Consider the following 21872-nt stretch of genomic DNA (forward strand, 5'->3'; position numbering starts at 1 on the left):
TTTGTTTTTGTTTGTTACACTGTGGCTGTGCTAGACATTCAAATGCTGTATCTTCTTTGGTATTCTTGTAAATCTTGCAAACTACCATTGGATACTTCACACGGAATTACAACTGTTTCAACTTAATCAACCCTAAAACTGTTTTTATGTCATATATCCAGATTACAGAAAACAGAAACATTATATATACACAATGTACTGATGTAATATATTTAAAAAACGTATGTAAGTTTATTTATATAACATTATTTTTCTATTGTTCTTGAGTTTAGTTGGGGTATTAAATCATATAATCACTGTGACCACAATACATACAAATCTACTTAGTACTACTATTATAAAAGAACATAAGAGTATAAAAATATTATAATTACTGATTCACTAGATTTAGATAAATAAATGCACAGTAGATACACAAATACATAATAATCATTTGACGCCACTAGAACATTGTATTTATTTGTAGTAATTAATTGTGCTGTTTGTTTTATAAACTGCATTAGTCATTTGGAGTTTAATTACCTTTTTTTTTTATTACTAATTGTGTGCATAACAATTCACAGTTGAATTTACCAGCAGGAGCGACGTAAACAAGCGCTCACACGGCCACACTCACGCATGAATTATGGACTTTTGCCCTCCGTGTACGCTTCATTCTTTGTTTATGTGTTTGTGGGTAATTAACATACTTTGGTTATCATCGCAGCTACACTATGAGAGGAGGAAGCACTGAGTCACAGCATGGGAGGTGATGAGGAGCCGGCGCGTATTTCATAATGCTCAGCATGGTGAAGCGCACGGGACGTGCTGCTGCGGAGCGGGCACAGATATGAATCATCTTTTACACCTGTTCACCCACTACCTGATCAACGAAAGGAGACATGTCCGCTCAGGGACTGTTAAGCAGCGTTTTCTCATGCTCCCTAAGCCCCAAAACTCTTTCCAAGCGGAGACTGAGGCAGACCAGAAGCTTGGATCCGGCGCTGATGCGACACTACGGTACCGAAGCTGAGGAGACGTCATATAAGGTGAGTGAGCTGACGGCGTCACAGGGTAGATGGGTGTTATTTCATGAAAAAGTTTAAATTACATTCAGAAAATATGTTAAACCTAACTGGACTGAAGTCGTCGACCTGATTGAGATCCTAATGATATTGTTAGACGTTTGTTAGATGTATTTATTTCCCACAAACCAAGAGTGCCCTAAAACCTGTCTCACAATGTGATGTGGAATATTTACTTATTAGATAGTATTAGAAATCACTGTTTTATTATCTCATTACATATGTAATATAGGCTGCTAGTGTGAATTACTACAGGAATTAAAGCTGAACTTATCCACACCGTTTGTATTGGATCCAAATTCCGGAAATGACTGGAATTCCCTAAAGGATGATGTAGACCAACACACACTGTCAGTGTCTCCCTTTGATCTGCAGTGAGTATGTTTTGAAACTTTCAAAAGGAAATCGTGTTCTCAGACTATTGCAACATCACCAACCCTCTCCATCATCTATGACAAATGAGGCAAACACTACCAAACGTTTTGTTAAACTATAATTTTGTTGCCGGATCACTGTCCACCAAAAGTGACTCAGCTCCATGCTGACATGAAGTCAGAGGAATCCTGTGCTAACTTGTTGGTGTTTGGTGATTTAGGTGTGACTGGAAAACTCTGTCACATTTGGAAATTGTTTCTCAAAGAAAAAAAAAAAGTCACAAAATGAACTTTAAGGTGGAGCTCTGGAAAAACACTGTGTGGCTGTAATAGGTGTCAATTTATTACTTTCCTGTGAAATATTAAGCTTCCAAACAGTTAACGATAGCAATTGTATGTGCGTTGCTAATCTGTGCGCAGCCATTTCCAAACCCATTACTCTTAATTAACAACTTATGAGCCAGAAAATCCAGCTATTCATGGTATTTCCACCTTAGTGAAAATCTGCTATTTAATTCACTTTAAGGAGAATAAGGAATAAATAAATTATTTTACTTAATTTTCTACATTTGTATACTATTATTGTAATAACTACACCACACCAATAGTAGAAGTACAGTAAATGGACCTTAGTCTAAAGCACATATTATGGCAGCCTTTGCACACATTTATATTTAAAATCAATCACAATGAGCACTTGCAGATGTTTCTCGTTAGAAATCAACCTCTTAGATTAATAGTTTATAACAGTGGCATATGTTCATAATTGGTCCTCTTGGTAACAATGTTGGTTTAGTACAATGGAAATGGATCATAGGTATGACGTTGTAATAGGTCTATAATATCAACAAGAACCCAAATCCTTCAGCCAAAGTCCTTGAAATGTAATCACAGTAAATCTGAATAAATCTGATTAACATGGGAGACAGCTCTACGTCAGAGAGGATATTCAATGCAATTTATGAGTTTGGGAAGTGGTTCTGTGCTGGCTATACCATTATGCTCAGAGATCCAGTACATCCTATATTTTGCCAAACCTTGTTGGAAAGTTGTAAAATCTTCAGTCCACTGAGGAAAATAACTTCAGACATATTGTGAAAATACAGTAATAATATGTACAATATATAAAATATAGTGCTGGAGTAATGCAGAAATGTATAGAACCTGTCAATGTGTCAGAGAGTATACAGTCCAGTCCCAGACATAATGAAAAAGTGTGGGATTCCTGATCAAATGGTCTTTTGCACACTTTGAAAAACTTCAGTGTCCTAATGTTACCAAAGAAGCACAATTTCTGTACACACGCAATTACAAATAAACCATCTTGGGGCTCTCTGACTTCAAAATGATGACACAGCAGCATAACTGTTCCGTACAGTGAATTTTAATAGTGAAATTGATTATTATGACAGTTTTTCCTCGGCATGCAACAACATTCATTTGAAATGGGAACACTATTTTTTGTCTTGCTTGGTGGTGGATGGGGCAGATCTGCTGGGCTGTAGCAATAGCAACACCCGCAGCCCCACCAGAATAAAAACAGAAGGCCAGTAAAATTAAATGGACTAGAACAGCCGAGGGAAAACATGACTACTCCCCTTTTTCATGTAAAATGTAAAATACTAGTCATTGGACAGAAGTTATAATTACTATTTATGGGTAAGTTAACTAAAGTATAAATTATTTGCTAGATAAACTAGAAAAAAAAGAAACAATCACCGGTTACAGCTTTAATTTAGATATTCTCACTTATGATGTTATGAATAAACAATGCTTCACTCCTATACTTTTGGGGTATTTTTAGACACTTTAGTTCAACTTTACACTAGTTTGTCTAAAGTTTGTGATCCTTTGTGAACACTCACAGGACAATGTTGTCTTTCAACTTATGCTAACAACAAGTTAGTACTTTATTGAATCCAAACATCACTTCAAGTCAGTAAAGTAAGCCACATTTTCTGGTTGTGCAGATGTGCAACCAGAGGTTCATTCACGAACAATAGTATCTAAGATACAGTCACAATAACATTGATGAAGTCAGGTTGACAGTATTTCCCCTTTTGCACTGCTGCATCCCCACCCAATAACAGCCCCAGCTCTATAAGACTCTCATTTCACAAGAGGCACTTCATGTGTTATACCTCAGACCGTGCATGTGTCTTGTTAAAGAGTTTGTCAGGCACTGCGTATGAAATCTGTCACTGAAATGTGATGTTGAGTCATATTGCGTACGTCCTAATTGAAGTCTGTAGTTTAGCTTTGTTGTGTCTGTGACATGTATGATTCAAATGATAAGCACGTAAAGCATGATCCCTGCTTGTTTAAAAAGCAGTGTGAGTGTTATTTCTTTATAAATGAGCTTGTGTTTCCAGTAGTCTGAGTTGTGACGAAAAGCAGAGACATCTGGTTTACATGAAGAAAGCCTCAACTCTTATTTCTCACAGTACAGCAACATGACCTGATCCTTGGCTACGGTCCCTAAGGCAAATTTTTCTTCCCACAGGAGACTGTCCTTTTGAATGGCATGGAATTGAATATGCTGCCTTCAATTGCACCAACATAGCGTCCAGTCTGTGTCTGACGAGAGGAAATATACAGTGCTGGTTAGACATAGGTTAAACACAAGTTGTTCCACAGTAGTTTGAATAAGGTACTTTTTACTGTATGGTTACATAACTGAAATCTGAAATCTGTTTAGGGTAAGTACAGATGTACAGATGTTGGTACTCCATTAAGACAGAAGAAAACAATTTTCTCTGAAAAAACTTGAAACTGATAAAAGTAGTGAAAGAAAAAAAGACAAAATTGGACATTGCTTTATATTTTTGACTCAACAAAAGATCTAATTTAATACAATACATGATAATGTGAGTAGTATTGTGAAGTGGTGGTGAACCACGTGGGTTCAGATCCACTAGCCAGATGCCTTTCTGTGTGGAGTCTGTATGTTGTCCCTGTGTCTGCTTGGACATCCTACAGATATTAAGGCCTCCAGAAGACATGCAGTTAGGTTAATCTGTGACTCTAAACAGCCCATTTGGTGAATGTTTGTTTGTCTCCATATGTCAGCCCTTTGATAGACTGGCGATCGGTCCAGGGTGTATCTGCCTCTCGACCCATGACAGCTGTGATTGGCTCCAGCCCACCTACAACCCTTAACAGCAGAAATAATCAAGATAATATATAGATGACAAAACAAATGACAGCCATAACTGACGGACAACCTAGACACTTTTATATATTAATCTAAGAATTTGCTGAATGGTATCGTCAATTTCCTTCAATAGTAGTTGCTAAGTCAAAAATATAACAGACGTCATAATCCTAGCTGATTCCTACGTGTTACCGTAGGAAAAAATAGGTTGAATAAAACTAAATTTCAATAGAGTCAATGGAAATGTCGTCACTCTCCTGCTAAATCCACTGTGAGAGGGAGTTGTTCATCATTCTGATGTATTGATGTAATGTCCAAATGAGGACAATAACAACTAGGACAAGGAATAAAGTAGACGTGACAGATTTTTTTACCCAGGAGGCTAAATTTCTAGTTCTGTGGTATATTGAATGATTGTGGTGTATTTTTGCCCGTATGCCAGCTTTTCTCTGGGTACCAGAATCACTCTTGACCCCTGTGAGACTTTGTTGACTTGTTGTTTATTTCATATAACTAATGACATGAGACTCTATTTTAGCATGCTAGTAATCAAGGCAAGAAGCTTAGAAAAAAAAATGGAAATATGTCCTGCAATAAATGAAAAACACTTGTATGTGTGGAATAATGTAATGACGCAGAAAGAGCGAGCCCTTTAAAAGTACTGTGCTGCTGGAGTGTTTAAATGAAAAGTCATGCGCATTCTGTTGAGCTCCATGGACGAGAGACACCCCGACAGACATGGCGTTTGCAACAAAAGCCACTTGAATCTCACAAAAGGAAATTAACTTTGTTAAATGAGGAAGACGAAAAGCATGGCTTCATAAAGTTTTCAGACCCCCTTCTCATATTTGCGGAGTTGATGGTATTGCAAATTTCATTTTAAGAGGACAGAGCAAGATTTTTAAGAGAAATGGAAACATTTCTAAAAACAGGATTTCATTAAGTTCTGAGTTAGTGTGCACAGGATGAATAAAGACTGGTGGAGATTCGTGAAACCTGGCTGTGCTCTCTTATACTGTGTAATAATAACACTGGAAATAGAGCAGACAGTTAGCCTTTGATTACACTTTAAACAGTTATTATATATTATTGATAGCCTAGATGGATTCTCTGTGTGCTCTATAAGCCTTGGCTTATCGTCCAACGGTGAATGCTGGGGCTTCTGGGTATTGTAGTATTTATAGGGCGAGAATCTGAAGTTGCCAAAAATGTTTTTAGTCAATTCTTTAAAACTATAACGAACCATACACACAGTCAGTAGATGCTATTGTTATCATCTAACACTAGACTATACAATACCACTCCCAGCGGATAAATATTTTGTGGATGACTAAACCTGCGTGGATTTGGCGTGTACCCGCAGGTAAGGAGGTCGAAGTTACGACACAGCCCTTCACAGGCAGCACCAACCCTCCTGTCTCACCGTTATGGAGATCACTGCCTAAACCTGTCGGACCTTTTTTCAGTGCCCGTTTCAGAGCCCCGGATTCCCCGGCTTTGCTCCTGCTGAGCATGAGGGCTGCGTTTGGTCTGCGCTCACATGGCGCCTGTTAACGCGTCTTTAAGTAAGTGGTGCTCCGCGCGTCTGCAGGCTCCGCGATAAACCCGAGTCTCTGTAATGGGAGAGTCTGTTCTGCAGCGAAGAAGCAAGTATCATGTGAGTAACTGTGCTGCTGTTGGTTGAAAGTTAGCAGTGCCAAATGAATGCGTTGGCTTTACCTCTAAACTGCATGAAACAGGTCTATTGCAAAGAGATGTGACTTCACTTGAAGTACTGAACTGCATTTCCCTAAAGGGTGTGCAAGGTTTCTAAGATTACCTCGCATACAAGTGTTGTTGTTTGAGCTTTAGCAACAGATCTGAGGTGTTTGACTGAGCTGGTCTCTGTGTTTACACACTTCCCACTCATGCACCACTTCCCCCCCCCCTCATCATAACCATCTTGCTCAACATCAGTGTCTTTTTATTGAGCTACTCTCGCCGACACTTTGTGTTAATAACAGTGATTTACTAATGATTGCATGAAATTGTCTTGAAAATAATGGAGCATAGTATGTGGAGCACATTATAAATTGTTGTTATTAAGAACAATGGGATGTGAGTGATTAAAAACTTTATGTGGTTGTATTTGCAAAAAAAAATAAGGTGACAGAGGATGAAAGCTGTAAGCAAATATAGTTTTTCAACCTGTAATGCACAATTTTCTCACTCAACACACAAATAAATAATATGGATAAATGAATGGTTATGAATGGTTCTTAAGGGAAACTCCCATAATGCCCCATTGAATGGCTTCCGGAGTACCAGCAAGTATTGCTCACCTCTCTGGACCCAGTTCAAGTACACTTGATTAATGTAATCTGAGCTTTCAAGCTATATTATATGAACTACCTCACACATTTCCTGTCATTGTATCCCAGGGTGTGCTAACAAAAGCTTTTCAACAGTGTTTTCAATTAAAATTAGCTACAGCACGGTTATGCACAATGCTGTTCCACAGCAAAAGCTCGTTATAGTTATACAGTCTATATGTCAAAAACAACAAACATTACAAACACCTTTAGACCGTTAAGTGTCTTCCTGGAAAGTCAGATGCTTCATGTTGTTTGGGGAGTTGTTTTCATTTTAATATTATGAAGTATGAAGACTGCAGTGAAATAAGAAACAGTACAGAAACATCCAGCTTTGGCAGTAACTAAGTGTAACAGCAACAGATTTGTTTATTTATTTTTATTCACATATCTCTCTTATGACAAATTCAATAAGAACTAATAGTGCATAATGGATGGGTTTTAATAATGTACAGAGCAATTGTGCACTTGTACAGTATGTTGTGTCTGGAAAATATTCAGCCACGCTTGTCATTATAGATGTGCAAAATGGGTATTGCATCTAAATGTTGGATGCAATACTTGCAATTCCACAAATAAGTAATACATTTTGTCTTGATGAGTTCACTTTGATGACAGAGAGAAGCTGCAGGAACCCAGCTCACTATCACATCAGATAGGAAGAACGTTTCCACTCCCAAACAGTCACACCAAGGAATGTCTGGACAAAATTGGTTTGAAAAAAAAAAAGAAACAGCCAACATGACTTACTCACTGCATTTCACATTATTTTTATACTACTACTACTACTACTACTTTACTTTATTCAGTGTAGATGGTGCACACTGTGCTCATGAGACTTGATCTGATACTGAGGTCTGTTACATGATCCTTAATTTATTATTTACTTAAAACATTACTCGCCAAATTATGTTTTTCGGCTATTAAGACAGTATTCTTCTACTTTTATTATTCTAATAGTGAGAGTCTCTAAATTGCCGGTGTATTGCTTATTATAACCCACTTGTTTGTCAAATACAAACTGGGCACAGGCTAGCAACCATATAGTTAACATATAGTAAAAACATGGTTGTAATATTTAGAATGTACTTTATCATACTGTGTGCGATCCAGAAAAAAAGCATGCCACAGTAGCACAGTCCTAATTCTCATTTAATGGGAGTGAGCCACTTTAGTGTAAGCCTTATCCTGATAAAGAGTTACTAAGCCTCTTTGGAACATGGCTCATATGATTGGCTTGACTGTGCTGGATCAAAGCACCATAATCTCCAGCATGGAGATGCTCAAAGGTTGAGGATTTCAGATCAGATTATTTGCCTCGTCGTTATTAGTACAGTACTAAACGTTCAGAATGGACCTGTAGCACTGTTTACTAAAGAAGTATTGGTTAAAGGTTTTTATTTGATCAGATCAATTCAAAAATCAGTAGGGTGTACTGTAGGGGGCCTGAAATAATGCGCATTTTATTATATACTTTAGTGAGGAGAGTGGGGATTTACTTCTGGTGATGTATGTATGCATTATTTATTAGTATTTTTGCTACTTAATAAAATAAGATCATCTACACTTTCGGTCCTCAAGCTGCTTTCTTTTTTAATACAGCTGGCCCACTGAAAAAGTCCTTACTGGTACACATTCCTTTAAGCATCACGAACGTCCACACCTTACAACTCCTTCTCCTACGATCAGAAAACAGCTCAAGACTTAATAAAAAGTACAACACACATTGTTCATGCCAACAACAAGAAGTTAATCCCACTCAGACACAGAAACAAACTGTCTTAACAGTGTAAGACGGTGTCAGCTTCTCTCAAGCCGATGATTAATGAGGCCTTAATCTGCAGTTGGCCTGTGAAGCAGAGATAGTTGTCGGTTCCTGCATACTGAGGGGTCTGTAAAGAGTCTATAAACAGTGATAGAGGTATCTTATTTGTTGCATGAATAATTGTCTGTCTGTGTGTCCTCAGGATGTGTCGGGAGGTGGCGTTGGCCCAAAGCCTGTCCCTCTGCAAAGCCTCTCAGAATTGGAGAGGGTTCGTCTCCAGGATGTGGCCTTCAGGCGCTTGCTTCGGGATCGTGACCTGGGATGCCACATCACCATCCCTAAATGTATTAAAGCACACACACACACACACACACACAGACACACACACACACGTACACCTAAGGTTCCTATCTTATGCTGAAAGTTGTTCATTTCTGCCAGGCAACAGCTTGTCGCAGCATGTCTTATAAAACGCTTGCAGAACAGCAAATATGCAGAAAATATTTCCCTCTCTCTCCAGTTTGTTGTGTAAGGGTGTAGTGGTCTTAGACTCCTGTTGCTTCATGATTTCTTTTCAAATTGTGAGGCTGTCTAACTTTACTGTGGAATAATGGGCAGATTAATCTCTGGCCACTGAAAAGATTATATTTCCACTTGGCATTCTTATCCTGGTTTAGGAAACGTCCTTGTTATTAACCGTCACGCCACACTTGCCAATTGTGGAATGAAATGTGAATGACGGGAAAAAAAACCTTTAAATTTTGTTTTGTTGTGACTCCATTATGAACTACGGTTACGTGTTAATATTCATGCTCACACTTTGCACACAGTTTGTCTGTGCTTGTTGACACTTGTGCAACAGTCAAAGAAATGAGGCTAAGAATATCAAGTGGAGCAGGAGCGAACAGGAGCATATTAACTAGGCTTCTTAACTCTCTTTTCAGGTGGCCACAAGCACAAGAAGTTACTTAGGAGGAAGTTGGACTCCTTATCTAAAGAGAAGAATAAAGACAAAGGTAATGCAGCTCAGGATATATTCTAAACTGTTGATAAACTGCTTATGTCTGCTTTTTTCCTTTTCGTTATCCCCTTACAGCATGATGATAGTAATTATATAAGGAACTTTAATGCTGTTTAGTGCTTCACATACTCTGCTCAGTGATGTTAATGTAAGGTCTCTATGCCGCTGACTGATGTCATACTTGAACTTCCAGTTTCTAGGCTAGTCAGCCTCTGGCACTTGAAACGATACTCTTTGATCCTTTTGACTAAAGCTGTATAGGCTCACTGAAGCAGACATTCCCAGCTGTTTATAGCAATGGAGTCTCGCGTGATCCGAATCTTTACTGTACACCAAAGACATCACCAGAGAGAGCCGCGATCTCCAACAACCACGCTGCCCCCGCCCACTGCAGCCATCTGGCAGGAAAGTGATGTTCTCTGTCAGGCAGTCGAGGGAAATAACAAAAACAGTCTTAAGTGGTGGCTCATTCATTACAGCCTATCCTCCAGCGTGACCAGCCCCTTTCCTCTTTTCCTCTATTGTTTACAAAGGCAATTCAGTAACTATGTTCTCCCTCACTCAGAATATTGAGAGCATACTGTGGAGCACTGCTCTTGGCGTTTCTCTTGTTATATTTATTTAACTGAACAAAAAATACAAGATCTAAATGATGAAATATTGAACATGTGGAGTTAACTGCCGCATTTAAAGAATTCATCATTTCCCCTGTCAACTTGATGAATTTTACATCTCCCTGTTCTGCCCTTACCCGTCACACAGAGACTACGCCCCAGGTGTTTGGCATACCGCTGTCGCAGGTCATTTCCAATGACCGCACACACAAACAGCGACACGATGCCCAGCGGGAGGAACACAGTGACCCCACTGAATTGATGCTATCCTTCCTTCGCCTAACCTCCAACGTCAAAAGGGCAAACAAGGAGTTCTCCAGCAGTACCTCGTCTCTCAGCTCCACTTCGGAGACCCCTAATGAATCAGCTCTTCCAGGCACCGCTCCACGGACATGCAGGAGGGTAGGCTTCACTGTCAATAAACTTGTAATGCTGTTATAGTGCAACAGGGAAAAGTGTCTTACACTTGCACACCACATTACATTTTTAGTGTAATTACTGTATGTACGATTGTCACCCATGTGCTTGACAGGGTGGCGTGTCTGTGGATTGCATCACTGACCTTGATGATAACCAGTCTCGGCTCTTGGAGGCCCTCCAGCTGTCTCTGCCAGACGAGGCAGCCTGCAACAGGAAGAAGCACCCAGACAAAAAGCTTAGCCTTAACCCTATTTACAGACAGGTGCCCAGGATAGTGGATCTCTGCTGCCAGCACCTGGAAAAACACGGTACAAAGCTGAAAAGTGGCACTGTATTAGAATACTGCAGTATATAACTGTGAGCATATTGCTGCGTAAAATTACAACAAATAAAAAATGCAATTTAGTCACAACTTTATGAATGATATATTTTGAATGTCTTTGAACACTGGCCGTCTTCATCTTTGCTTAGGCCTGGAGACTGTTGGAATTTTTCGTGTTGGAAGTTCGAAGAAGAGAGTACGTCAGGTACTGAGCGGCTATAAAAAGACCTCGGCATGTCTATTTATTTGCATTTATTACAGTGTGAGCTATAATTCTGTTGCATTAATTGTCACAATATTTTGTCCAGCTTCGTGAGGAGTTTGACCAGGGATGGGACGTACACTTTGATGAGGAGAACAGTGTCCATGATGTAGCTGCACTGCTGAAAGAGTTCCTCAGAGACTTGCCTGACCCACTGCTGACGAGAGAACTCTACACAGCCTTCATCAACACAATGTGTGAGGAGTAAAAGCCTTCTGTATAAACACACACAAGAAAAACTCACCTTACTCACTTGCTGTTATTGGAATTAATTATTGGGGAAACATTTATTTAATTCATATGAAATTGACCTTATCTCGTGGGCTTCTTTTTCTGCAGTGCTGGATTATTCAGACCAAGCCAGCGCCATCCAGCTCCTGATATTTTTGCTCCCTCCGTGCAACAGCGACACATTGCAGCGCCTTCTCTGCTTGTTGTCTACTGTGGCCAAACATGCTGGAGACAAACTGGACAATGACGGACAAAAGGTAAAGTAACTGTACATTCTCGTTTGAATGGCAATGTAAAGACAGGTGCCGGCACCATCTGCTGTTTTGTGGCCTGTAACAAAATTAGATTTACAGTACAGTATATATACACATTAGTGCAAGACAATAACCAAGAATGAACTGTTTTACGAGTTTAATGTGATTATGATGAAGTCTCACAGTAACTACAAGGCAGGTGGATGTGATTTTTGAAGGACAGATGTGAGTTACACCTGGAGCTTGTCAACATTTTAAAATATACATTCAGATTATTTTGATGCACATGACATCATCACATTTCTCCTGTTAAACCTTGGCCCAACATTGCTCTACAGTATGTTGTAATGATTATCTCTCTGTGTTTAATCTTACTTTTTTGAGTACTAATCCTCACAATGGAGATTAATAGTTTCCCACGGATTTAGAACCAGTTTATTCTTGCCCTGGGGCCTGGAGCATACATTGAGCAATGTACTAGTTGGTCTCTTTGAACAAAAGAAGGCAGATTCTGCTTTATTGATGATGGCAGGCCCGTGTTAGGTGCACATTCCCAACATGTCTTGGGTGCCAGGTGGGCCTGTCTGGAGAAAAGAAACACAGTCTGTGTATAAGCACGTGGGCCGGTGAAAAGAAAATTCAGGGCAATGTAGCACCATCTTTTTCCATAATACAAATCATTTGAGTCACAAAAGTCTTTATCTCTTTATACAACATCTAACATTTCACATACGAATTAGTTATGTCTGTGTATACCTGTGGCTGTAGGCTGTTCACATAACTGAATCCTCCCTATTTTGTTTGTTTGTTTGTTTGTTCGTTTAGATTACAGGAAACAAGATGACATCACTAAATTTAGCTACCATCTTTGGACCTAACCTGTTACACAAGCAAAAAAACTCAGACAAAGAGTTTTCAGTGCAGAGTTTTGCCCGTGTAGAGGACAGCACAGCCATCATCAGCGTGGTCCAAAGGATGATAAATACACGTGATACATTATTTATGGTAAGCCATCCTGTGCTGAAATCCAGAAGGCATTAAAATAGTAAAGAACAACAGCGGGTTTAATCAAAAAATCTAGCCAACTCCAGCCAAAAAAGGTGTTTATAGGGGGAATTCTTAGACTTAATGGAGTGGAGCCATCTAATGAAATGAAATGTTAGCTTTATAGGTTTAGAGAATAAAACAAAGTGGTATTACACTAAAACACAGAAACCCGTGCAATTTGTTTTCCCACTCCTGAACCTTGTAAAGCTAAGCTTATCAAATACTCCTTTCAGTGCGTGGCAAATGACAAGCCTCACTGGAGAGGTTAATAAGTGTTATTCCAGCTCGTGTTGTGTTTATTAGACAATGATTGTGCGCAAATGTATCTACACTGTGTTTTCTGCTTTTCACCTGCAACTTAAGTGGTAATGCACTTAAACGGAGTACCTGAAACCTTACTTTACTGTACTTTAATAGTTTTTTTCTAAACTTCTCTTAATTATTTTCTCCTTACACCATAAAAACATAATCTTGTTCCTGGTAACACGCCATATTGAATTGTAGACACTGTGTGAACACTGGGAAATTCACCAGTGAGGCAGATGTTTTGAAAAAGATTCTCAGTCTGGTGATAATTCTGTATCTATGTATCTGTATCTATATGCAGTGCGGAGAAAGATATAGAGAAGTGGAGTAGATGAGGAATACAGTTTTACAGCAGTCATCCTTTATTGTACACTATAGTGAAACAGGGTTTTTGTTCTCGCAGGTCCCAACAGACCTGCAGAACGAGGTGCTGATGAGTTTGTTAGAAACTGATCCTGATGTTGTGGATTTCTTACTGCGGAGGAAGGCTTCTCAGTGCTCGTGAGTTGTTTTGTGTTTCATGTGGGTTTGCCTGTGCACGGCCCCCATTTCCAAGTTAATACATTATATATAAAACATTATATATTTTTATATTATGTTTCATGATTACTCCCTGATGATATGTTTTTGTAACAGTTTACATTACATTTACAATACAATACAATTACAATACACTATATTTAAAATGAAGTAATCCGTTTGTCATTTGTCATGTTCCTGCAGTGATCCAAGCCTTCTTGGAACAGAAGAGTCATTCGCTCTGGATGGAAGATGCTTGTCCAACGACTCTATCAAAGCATCTAGTGGAGAGGTGTCTCCCTATGACAACAACTCTCCTATCCTGTCAGATGGACTGCTGTGTAAATACGGAGAGGACAACAGTCCACTGTCAGAGAGACTCTCCAGACTATCTGAGCAGTACAAACTCTCTGAAAGCACTTCTCCTAAAGACCAAGGTGAACTTAATTTATACCAGTTTGAAACTTTATAAAGTGTGATTTAAACTTCAGAAATGTGCCATTTCCCTTTTTTTTGCCAAGATGAGACAATTGATACCACTGCCACTCTATTTGGTAACTGTGTGTCTGGACCCAGCAGGCAGTTTGCTAAGCATAACGATTGCAAATAGAGAAACCATTAGCAGGTTCTGTTCAAAATGAATTATTTAACATTTACACTAATAAACACATATTTAGTTAGTGTCTGTCTGGACAGAGCCTCTTTCCAGTTTTTAGGTTTTAAGTTAAGCTAAGTGGTTGCTGACTGTTTCGTATTTACCATCATATAAACGAATATTGATCTTTAAATCTAATTCTTCTTACATGAATGTAAATAAGCAGATATTCTCAAACGCTCCTTAAATCTGTCTCAATAATGGTCTCATTGTATTTTAATATGTATAATAATATAATCTATTGTAAAATTGTTGCACATGGAAGAACAGCTGCTTTTTGAATTGTGGAATAATTTTGTCTCTGTTATATTTTGCTCTTATTTTGCTATTTAGAGGCCTCAACAGTTTGTGACACTGACAATTTCTGGGACACCTGGCACGAGCTGTTCAGTATGGATTTCACCAGCCATCACACTACCGGTAATATAATCCCTTTTACACATTGCTGCAGATGGTCTTTGAGATGTGTAAGGGTTGTTGGATGTTAATGAATGGTTTCTCCAAGGCTCTCCTGGAGACGTGTCAGAATCTGAGTCATATGGATCAACTGAGGGGCTCAGCAGTCACCACGGTAACAACAAGTTGCCCGTCAGACCCACGGCACCGCTATTGGATGTTTTGGAGTGCAGGCCACACCCCCCGGTGGCTCGTAGCAACAGTGGTCCTCATGACCAGCGAGGACAAAGACGACCAGAATCTTCATTACATCAGGGATTGAATGACCAGTCGGCCGCCATTAGTTTGGACAGCTTGACAGAGAGGACAGGACACCCTGTGTGTCCGTTACTTAATGTCAGCATGGATAGATTGTCTCCTCTTCCCTTCTCTGGATCGCTGAGGGAGACCCATAATTCTCATTCCACACCCTCTCTTGTCTCGTGTCAGTCTGACCCCCAAACCCTGCAAAGCCCTACCCACCAGACTGTAGATCCAGCTGACTCCTCTGGACTGGGACAAGGAAAGAGCCCTGGTAGGGCGGACTGGCAGACAGAGAAGTTGCATATATGGCGGATACTTTCAAAAGAAAATGCAGAAGCCATGCCAGAAAGCTTAGTGTGATGCGCCCTCTGTCTCTAAACTATACTGAAGATAACTTTAGCTTTATTTTGGCAGGGTAATTAACTGTACATATTGATTTAATTGTGTATATACTGTAAACATCATGTAGGCGTTTTATATGATTTTGTATGTTTGTGTAGGTTATTTCTTTCTCTTGTAGAGTAAGTTCATAGAGATTGCGTCACAACCTAATGTTAGACTTGAATGTCATAATTAGACTTGAATTTTATTCATGCTTCATTTGAAGCCATAAATGTTTTTAATGCTGAATGTAAATATGAAAAGCCCAGTTTAAAGCTACATTAATACTGAGTTTCCTTACAGGCTCCAGTTGTAATCCTCGTAGTTGCAGAAATTGTTATTGTCGGGAACCTAAAACTGGATGGTATGTTTTGAATGTGGGCTACGACACTGTAATACAGTTGATTGCTAGATTTTAATGATTAGTTTGAACCGTCACATTTCAGCACCCCCTCTCTATCTATACACACCCATAGTTTTTGTGTTTCAGATGCAGGAATCATTGTTAAGTAACATCATTTTCATGCATATACATTACAGTATAAATTCACAGGGCTTTTGTAATTTAAAGACAATTATTTAGACTTTTTCTATTGTCACTCAAAACTGATTTGTTTCTACATTTTTTTCCATTAAACTAATCTCAGCCTGTCCTGCCTGATACATTCAAAATAAATGAAAACAAAGTAGCACTCAAAGTAATTACACAGTTTTTTTTTTCATTGTTTTCTTGGCATCGGTTTGACTGTTACTTGCCCAGGATCCTGAGGATGCAGCTGTCGTGTAAGTCATCTACACTCTGCACACGTCATAAGTTTAGCGAAAAGGAAAAATGGAATAAAGATGGATCTAGTTTGTGCAGTGGCATGAGACATTTATCAGTAGATGTGGGGAATTCATGGGTCCGCTCTTCATTCATTCAGGCTAAATCAGGGCTTGTGACAGTGTTTGACAGTATGTGGCTAAATCTAACTTAATGTGACAATGATACAGTACTGCAGAAATTATATATGTGTGTATATTTAATTTACCACAAGGAAATATGGGGTGTATAATTAAAAATTAATTAAATTTGTGCCATTGCATCCCAAAAAAATAAAAAATAGGATGGATATAGTAGCTATGTTTCCTGATGCTAGAAAATAAATGACTTTTGTCTTTGCCCTGAGAGTTTGAGCAGAAATCAGCATGAGGTTAAAATCAAATGACAACTTCAATCTTTGCAGTTCACAGTGAAACAGTTACATTTCTTGACCAGAAGAGGGCAACATAAGACCAGGAAATGTTTGGTTTGCACGCTTCTCTAAACTATAAAGTATAAACACTGTGAATCTACAGTATACAGAGGGATTTAATAATTAATTACACACTCTACTTGTTGGTTAATGAGCCTTTCATACCTTCTAAACTCTTACATAAAAAATAGATGATGGCAAAAAATGAAGGCTTCATGTGATGCGTCATGGTTTCTTTTATGTTTGTAAATAACCGAGTTTAGATTTTATAGGATATATTTCAATCATGAACTAAATGGATGCTAGTGAAATGTGATCCATAATAAATATAGCTGATACAAATCGGGGAGTGCATATACTGTGTAGCCTACTTAAGTAAACAGTAGATTGATTACTTTCCTCAAACTGCTAGAAATGATTCTGATTTCTGACATGTGCAATCATCACATTTGAACTTAAAGTGTAGTAATAAATAATCTGAGAACTTTCTCTCCCTAATATTAAACATTTCCCTTGTTGAACAAAACCAGGAGATTTCCTCAACGCCACGATTTGTGGGCCACCACCGCACAGCCCAATTCTGACAAGACCAAAGGGAACAGAACAGGATGTCTGGATGTGTTTTACAGAGAATCCAACCTCACTGCAGTTTGCCTTCACTTTTGCATCTGCGCAGCAAATGGAGTAGTGTGCTTTTATAATTCGATGTCCTAATAACTAACAGGCGAAGCACTGTTTCAAAAAGAAACAGCCCGGAGATGCTTTTTCCCTCATTTGTGAATGGCCTCCTGAAAACAAACAATCGAGATCAAATATTTAATTTCACATCTTATCTTCGCAGCTCTGATGGATGAAAACTGATCCTTTGGCAGAGAGCTGCAACTGTTCCCAACAGGGGGTCCATCCTGTCTATCCCGCTTGCTGGCATCAGGAGCAGCTGCAGGGAGGACGGATGAAGGTCACTGCCAGAATGAGGCTGAGTGTCCAGAAACAAGAGAGCCCCAGCCCTGGGGTTTCAAGGTCGAGATTGATATACAAATCTCTGCAGAATGAAAATAGAGCTCACTGGAGCTCATTAAGGTGTTAGTTATGGCACAGATACTACAAAGCCTCAGTCCATTCTGTGTCATCAGCTCTGGACTACATAAAATGCTGCTGTACACTGACTAAATTTCTGTAATTGCCACACATAATGTTTGTAGACCTCAAGGATTTGGCTCCCTAATGGTTTTACAGCACTCAAGAGCGTGTACCTTTAAGTCAAATGAAGCTCTTGCCATCAATCACCGTTGCATCAAGTTTAAGTGCTGCATTTACATTTTCAAAAGTTGAGACAAAAAGGCCTTTTGGGCTGATTTATGAATCCTCTTGTGTCTTGTTTGTGCGTAGCAAGGAAAACTACACAGCAATCAAAGGACTGTATATGACAATAATGAATGGATGCGATGTTTCACTAATGGAAAATGGAAAACACAGTCAGAAAACCAGCCGGCAGACTGTTATTGAATGGAAGAGTGCCACAGGACTCAAATGTCAATAAGAGTGGCTTCTAGGAGTCATGGTCATGACTGGGTGATGAAGTTTATTTAGAGAAAATGATTGTTGGAGATTAAGGGATTAACAGTGATTGCCTCTCAGCTTAGGCAAGTTCAACACTTTATGAACAGAATGTGAAGTTTTAGACACCTGAGTGTTTCTCTGATAAGATGCCATTTTTAACTCACTCTACCTTCTTTGGAAAAGAGTGTTTGTAGTAACGCTTTCTAGTTACATTTCTTTCATTTTTTTTAAAATTTAATCTCAGTGCTTTCTAAATCAATGTATTTATATTATCAGGCCAGTACACAGAGATTACATTCTCCAATCGCCTGTTTTCTACAATCTCAATGAAGCGCCAACAGAGCCTTGTAGCCCACAAAATCTTATTTCATTCGCCCCATCTGTTCTGCGTCACGCTCCAATTGGGCTACATTTGATTAATATTTCTCATTTTGTAAAAAGAGCACATTGCACCCAGAAAAAAAAAAAAAAAACATTTGAACAAATTTGTTCAAATGTTGAAATGATCAGTTTCCATGCAGACTATGAAATATGGTTTGTAGGTGGACGTGTGGTTGTGCTGCCCAAAATACTCCACGGTTTTAGATCATATATGATCCTCTATTCTCCTTTATTAGACAACATATAACACAGCAGTTTATTTGGGACACAACCTGCGTATTGAGTGAGATGAAGGATCCGGTTGGGTTAAACTCGTATTTCAGTTCTTGGTAGACTGAGCACTGAATGATTCACTCTTTAAATTGTGCTTGCAGCTCACTTTAGTATAGTCACCAAAAGGCAGTTTGCTACAGGCAATGTAGTTCAGACTTGCACAACAATCTGAAAATGATGTGGCTGGAAGTATGACTCCTTTGCAACATCAGGAATAACGCCGTCCAGATGTTTTAGCATATCTGTGAAATACTGTATTTATATGTGTGTGTGACAGAGATGTTACTGCTGATGTTTTATTGTTTTAATGTCCATTTTGCAACTGTTAAGACACAGTACAATAAAGTGAAATGTGTTTCATATTCAGTGCAGGAGGTAATATATACACTTTTGTTCAAACGTTTAGTGGCAAAATGCGAGAGATTATTACCAGAAAATATTCAAGCTGCGTGGTTATTCCCCTAGAAACACTGACTGCCAAGAGAAACTGCTGCTTACAGTCTCTCGAAGACACATAGCATTAAATCAAGCTTCAAACATATAATCATGCTTTTTATGCATCAAAGAAAGTGCCAGGAGTTAATAATTAAGCAGAGGATCGGCCTAGGTAATCATCATAGAGTGACTTCAAAAATGAAATAGTTCTAAGAGTTAAAATGCAAACACACAAACACAAGAGAACAGACCCTGAGAGAAGAGAGGATTTAATCAACACCTTATGATTTCACACCATGCGCATTGCTGATGTTGCTTCTGAACCTTTTTCCCCCACTGTGTCCTCCAGTTTCTTGCTGGCGAGTGTCTTAGTTTTCATCATTATTCTCTTTAGAAATAAACGTTGATGAAGCTGTTTTGTTTGATGATGCTAAATTTGCCATTTGGTCTTTTGGTTTTGTCGTGTTATTGCGTTAATCTGCATGTTGTTGAAAAGAAAATATGTCATCAATTTGGTAGTGATGTCATTAAGAGTATAAGTAGCAACCACGGGCAACTCAGCAAAAGTCCAGATGTCAGTACACCTGCATGTTTTCAGCCTTTTCTAGCTTGTATAAGAAAAAAACAGGGTGTTCCCTCACTCCCAGTTTTGTAGGGCTGAGAATACATTCCAACAAAATTTATTAAAAACAGGAATTTAACGTTGGTGTCATCCACTCCAGCTTTAAAATCTTTCGAGGTTTATCAAGATTTAAGGAGCAGATGATTCAAAAGCTGTGTTGCTCTGAAGATATCAAGTGTACACATTTACTGAGTAGCTTCTTTAAAGAGACATGATTTTCCAGTGTAACACAGTTCAAGTAGGCTACAAAGGAAGCTTATTAATTAGAAAATAAACAACGCAGCTACACAATTTCTTCAAGCTAAAAATATTCTAACATTAGAGCAAACTAAAGGGTAAAAACAAAAAAAAAAAAAAAACGTGCATAATTGTTTTTATTTTAATTTGAATGGATCGTCATTTGCATTTCTGGAAACAAAAGCATGAAATTACTTTAGTGACTTCTAAAAGATGATGCAGCTTTCTAGGATCATGGGGAAATGTTTTTTGATCCCATCAAGGCCAAACTTGCCAACAGCCTCTTCTGTAGTCTGTTCAAGTCCGTTCTGATCTTCAAAGCAGCTGATCTGAAAATGTTCCATTATTTCATCAATCTCAGCAGTGACAGCCTCGGCTCTGAACAGTGTCTGTATGAAACGGATAATCTCATTCACAAAGAACAAAAGCGCAATCTGCACACTGTTTATATCAGCATTATAATAACACTCCTGACCACATACTTTTGACACTCTTGGCTCTCTTTGTGGGTTGATCCTGCATGTATAATGTTTCCAATCTCGGCACGGCCAAACATTTCGGCTAAGCCGGTTGATCAGACGTCTGCTGAGGCTGATGTCTGGGGCTGGATAAGCTGAAAATTTGCTGAAGTCATCAAACTCCATTATGTTCAAAGGGGTGATAAAGGTGTAATTATCCCACATTAATGGGTGGGTGAAAAGTCCTTCTAATCCCCAAACTTTTTCCTTCCTGGTTTTGTCATATGTAGGCAGAGACCTAGAATTTAAAACTTGTGCCAAACTCTCTGATCTCTGAAGGTAGACAGACTGTGTGTGGATGCCACCTTCTCTCTTACATAACTCAGGCTGCTTAGATGTTTCAATTAAAATTCAAGCTACTCTTGAATGAGAAAGATGAACCATACCTCTCAGTCCTTGCTGATCTGTCCCAATAGACAAGTTGATTGTTAACGATGATGAGGCATTTCATCATTTAGGAATGACGGAGGAACAACTCAAACTCATTTTCCCCCAATAATAAAACAAGTTTGAACTGCATCCCGGAAACTTTGCCATATTTGATAATTTTCCACTTTGTCCCAGTCAGAAGACAGCTGCAACGGAGGAAGAAACAGATCAAATTAAAAGGCTAAATTAAAACTGCTGGCGAGAAAACTAAATATATAATACATAACGACTCTCTCCAGCTCCGATCTTTCATCTGCTTGATAGATTGTGACTCAGCAGATACAGTACACTGTGGACCAGTTCCTGTTTGTGTTTGACCCTGAGAATCCAATACGACCTGTTGGCCACCAGCACGATTCAATTAGTTTTATTTGTGTGTGGTCCAGCTACAATTTTGCAGCACAGTTGACATTGTTTACATTTAATAAACGATATCTGTTTTTCATCCATTCACTTTTTCTGTAATAACCTCAGTTGGTATCTATGCAATAATACAGGCATACTGAAATTTTATTTTTTCTTTACATTTGAAAAAGAGAATTTTCTCAACATGAGATGAGAGTTTGCTGAAAGTTTTGGTTCCTGTGACTTTTTCCACACACCCAATTCTTCAAATATGATCTCATTGTTGCAAGTATGGAACTGTGCTTTCAGACTGACTCATCTATCTCACTGGATGATTTCTCATTAGGGTGGAGAAAACCAATTCTCTCTTGCTTAATAGCGAGATTTCTTTCTTTGCT

General features: G+C 38.8%; 1 protein-coding gene across 2 annotated transcripts; it reads left to right on the forward strand.

The window, feature by feature from the left end:
- Positions 1–766: 766 nt before the first annotated feature.
- Positions 767–16137, forward strand: LOC113173688 (rho GTPase-activating protein 6-like). 2 transcript variants are annotated; one of them, XM_026377193.1, is made up of 13 exons: positions 767–1028; positions 8911–9052; positions 9653–9724; positions 10492–10745; positions 10876–11071; positions 11235–11290; positions 11394–11544; positions 11687–11835; positions 12658–12837; positions 13589–13686; positions 13909–14141; positions 14693–14779; positions 14865–16137. In XM_026377193.1, exons 1-13 carry the CDS (start codon positions 882–884, stop codon positions 15416–15418), a joined length of 2319 nt encoding a protein of 772 aa, XP_026232978.1. In that variant the 5' UTR covers positions 767–881; the 3' UTR covers positions 15419–16137. The 2 variants fall into 2 exon arrangements, with proteins under 2 accessions (XP_026232978.1, XP_026232979.1); XM_026377194.1 differs by lacking the exon at positions 767–1028 and adding an exon at positions 5880–6249.
- The last annotated feature ends 5735 nt before the right edge of the window (positions 16138–21872 follow it).

The sequence above is a fragment of the Anabas testudineus genome, chromosome 21, assembly GCF_900324465.2.
Source record: "Anabas testudineus chromosome 21, fAnaTes1.2, whole genome shotgun sequence".
Lineage (NCBI taxonomy): Eukaryota > Metazoa > Chordata > Actinopteri > Anabantiformes > Anabantidae > Anabas > Anabas testudineus.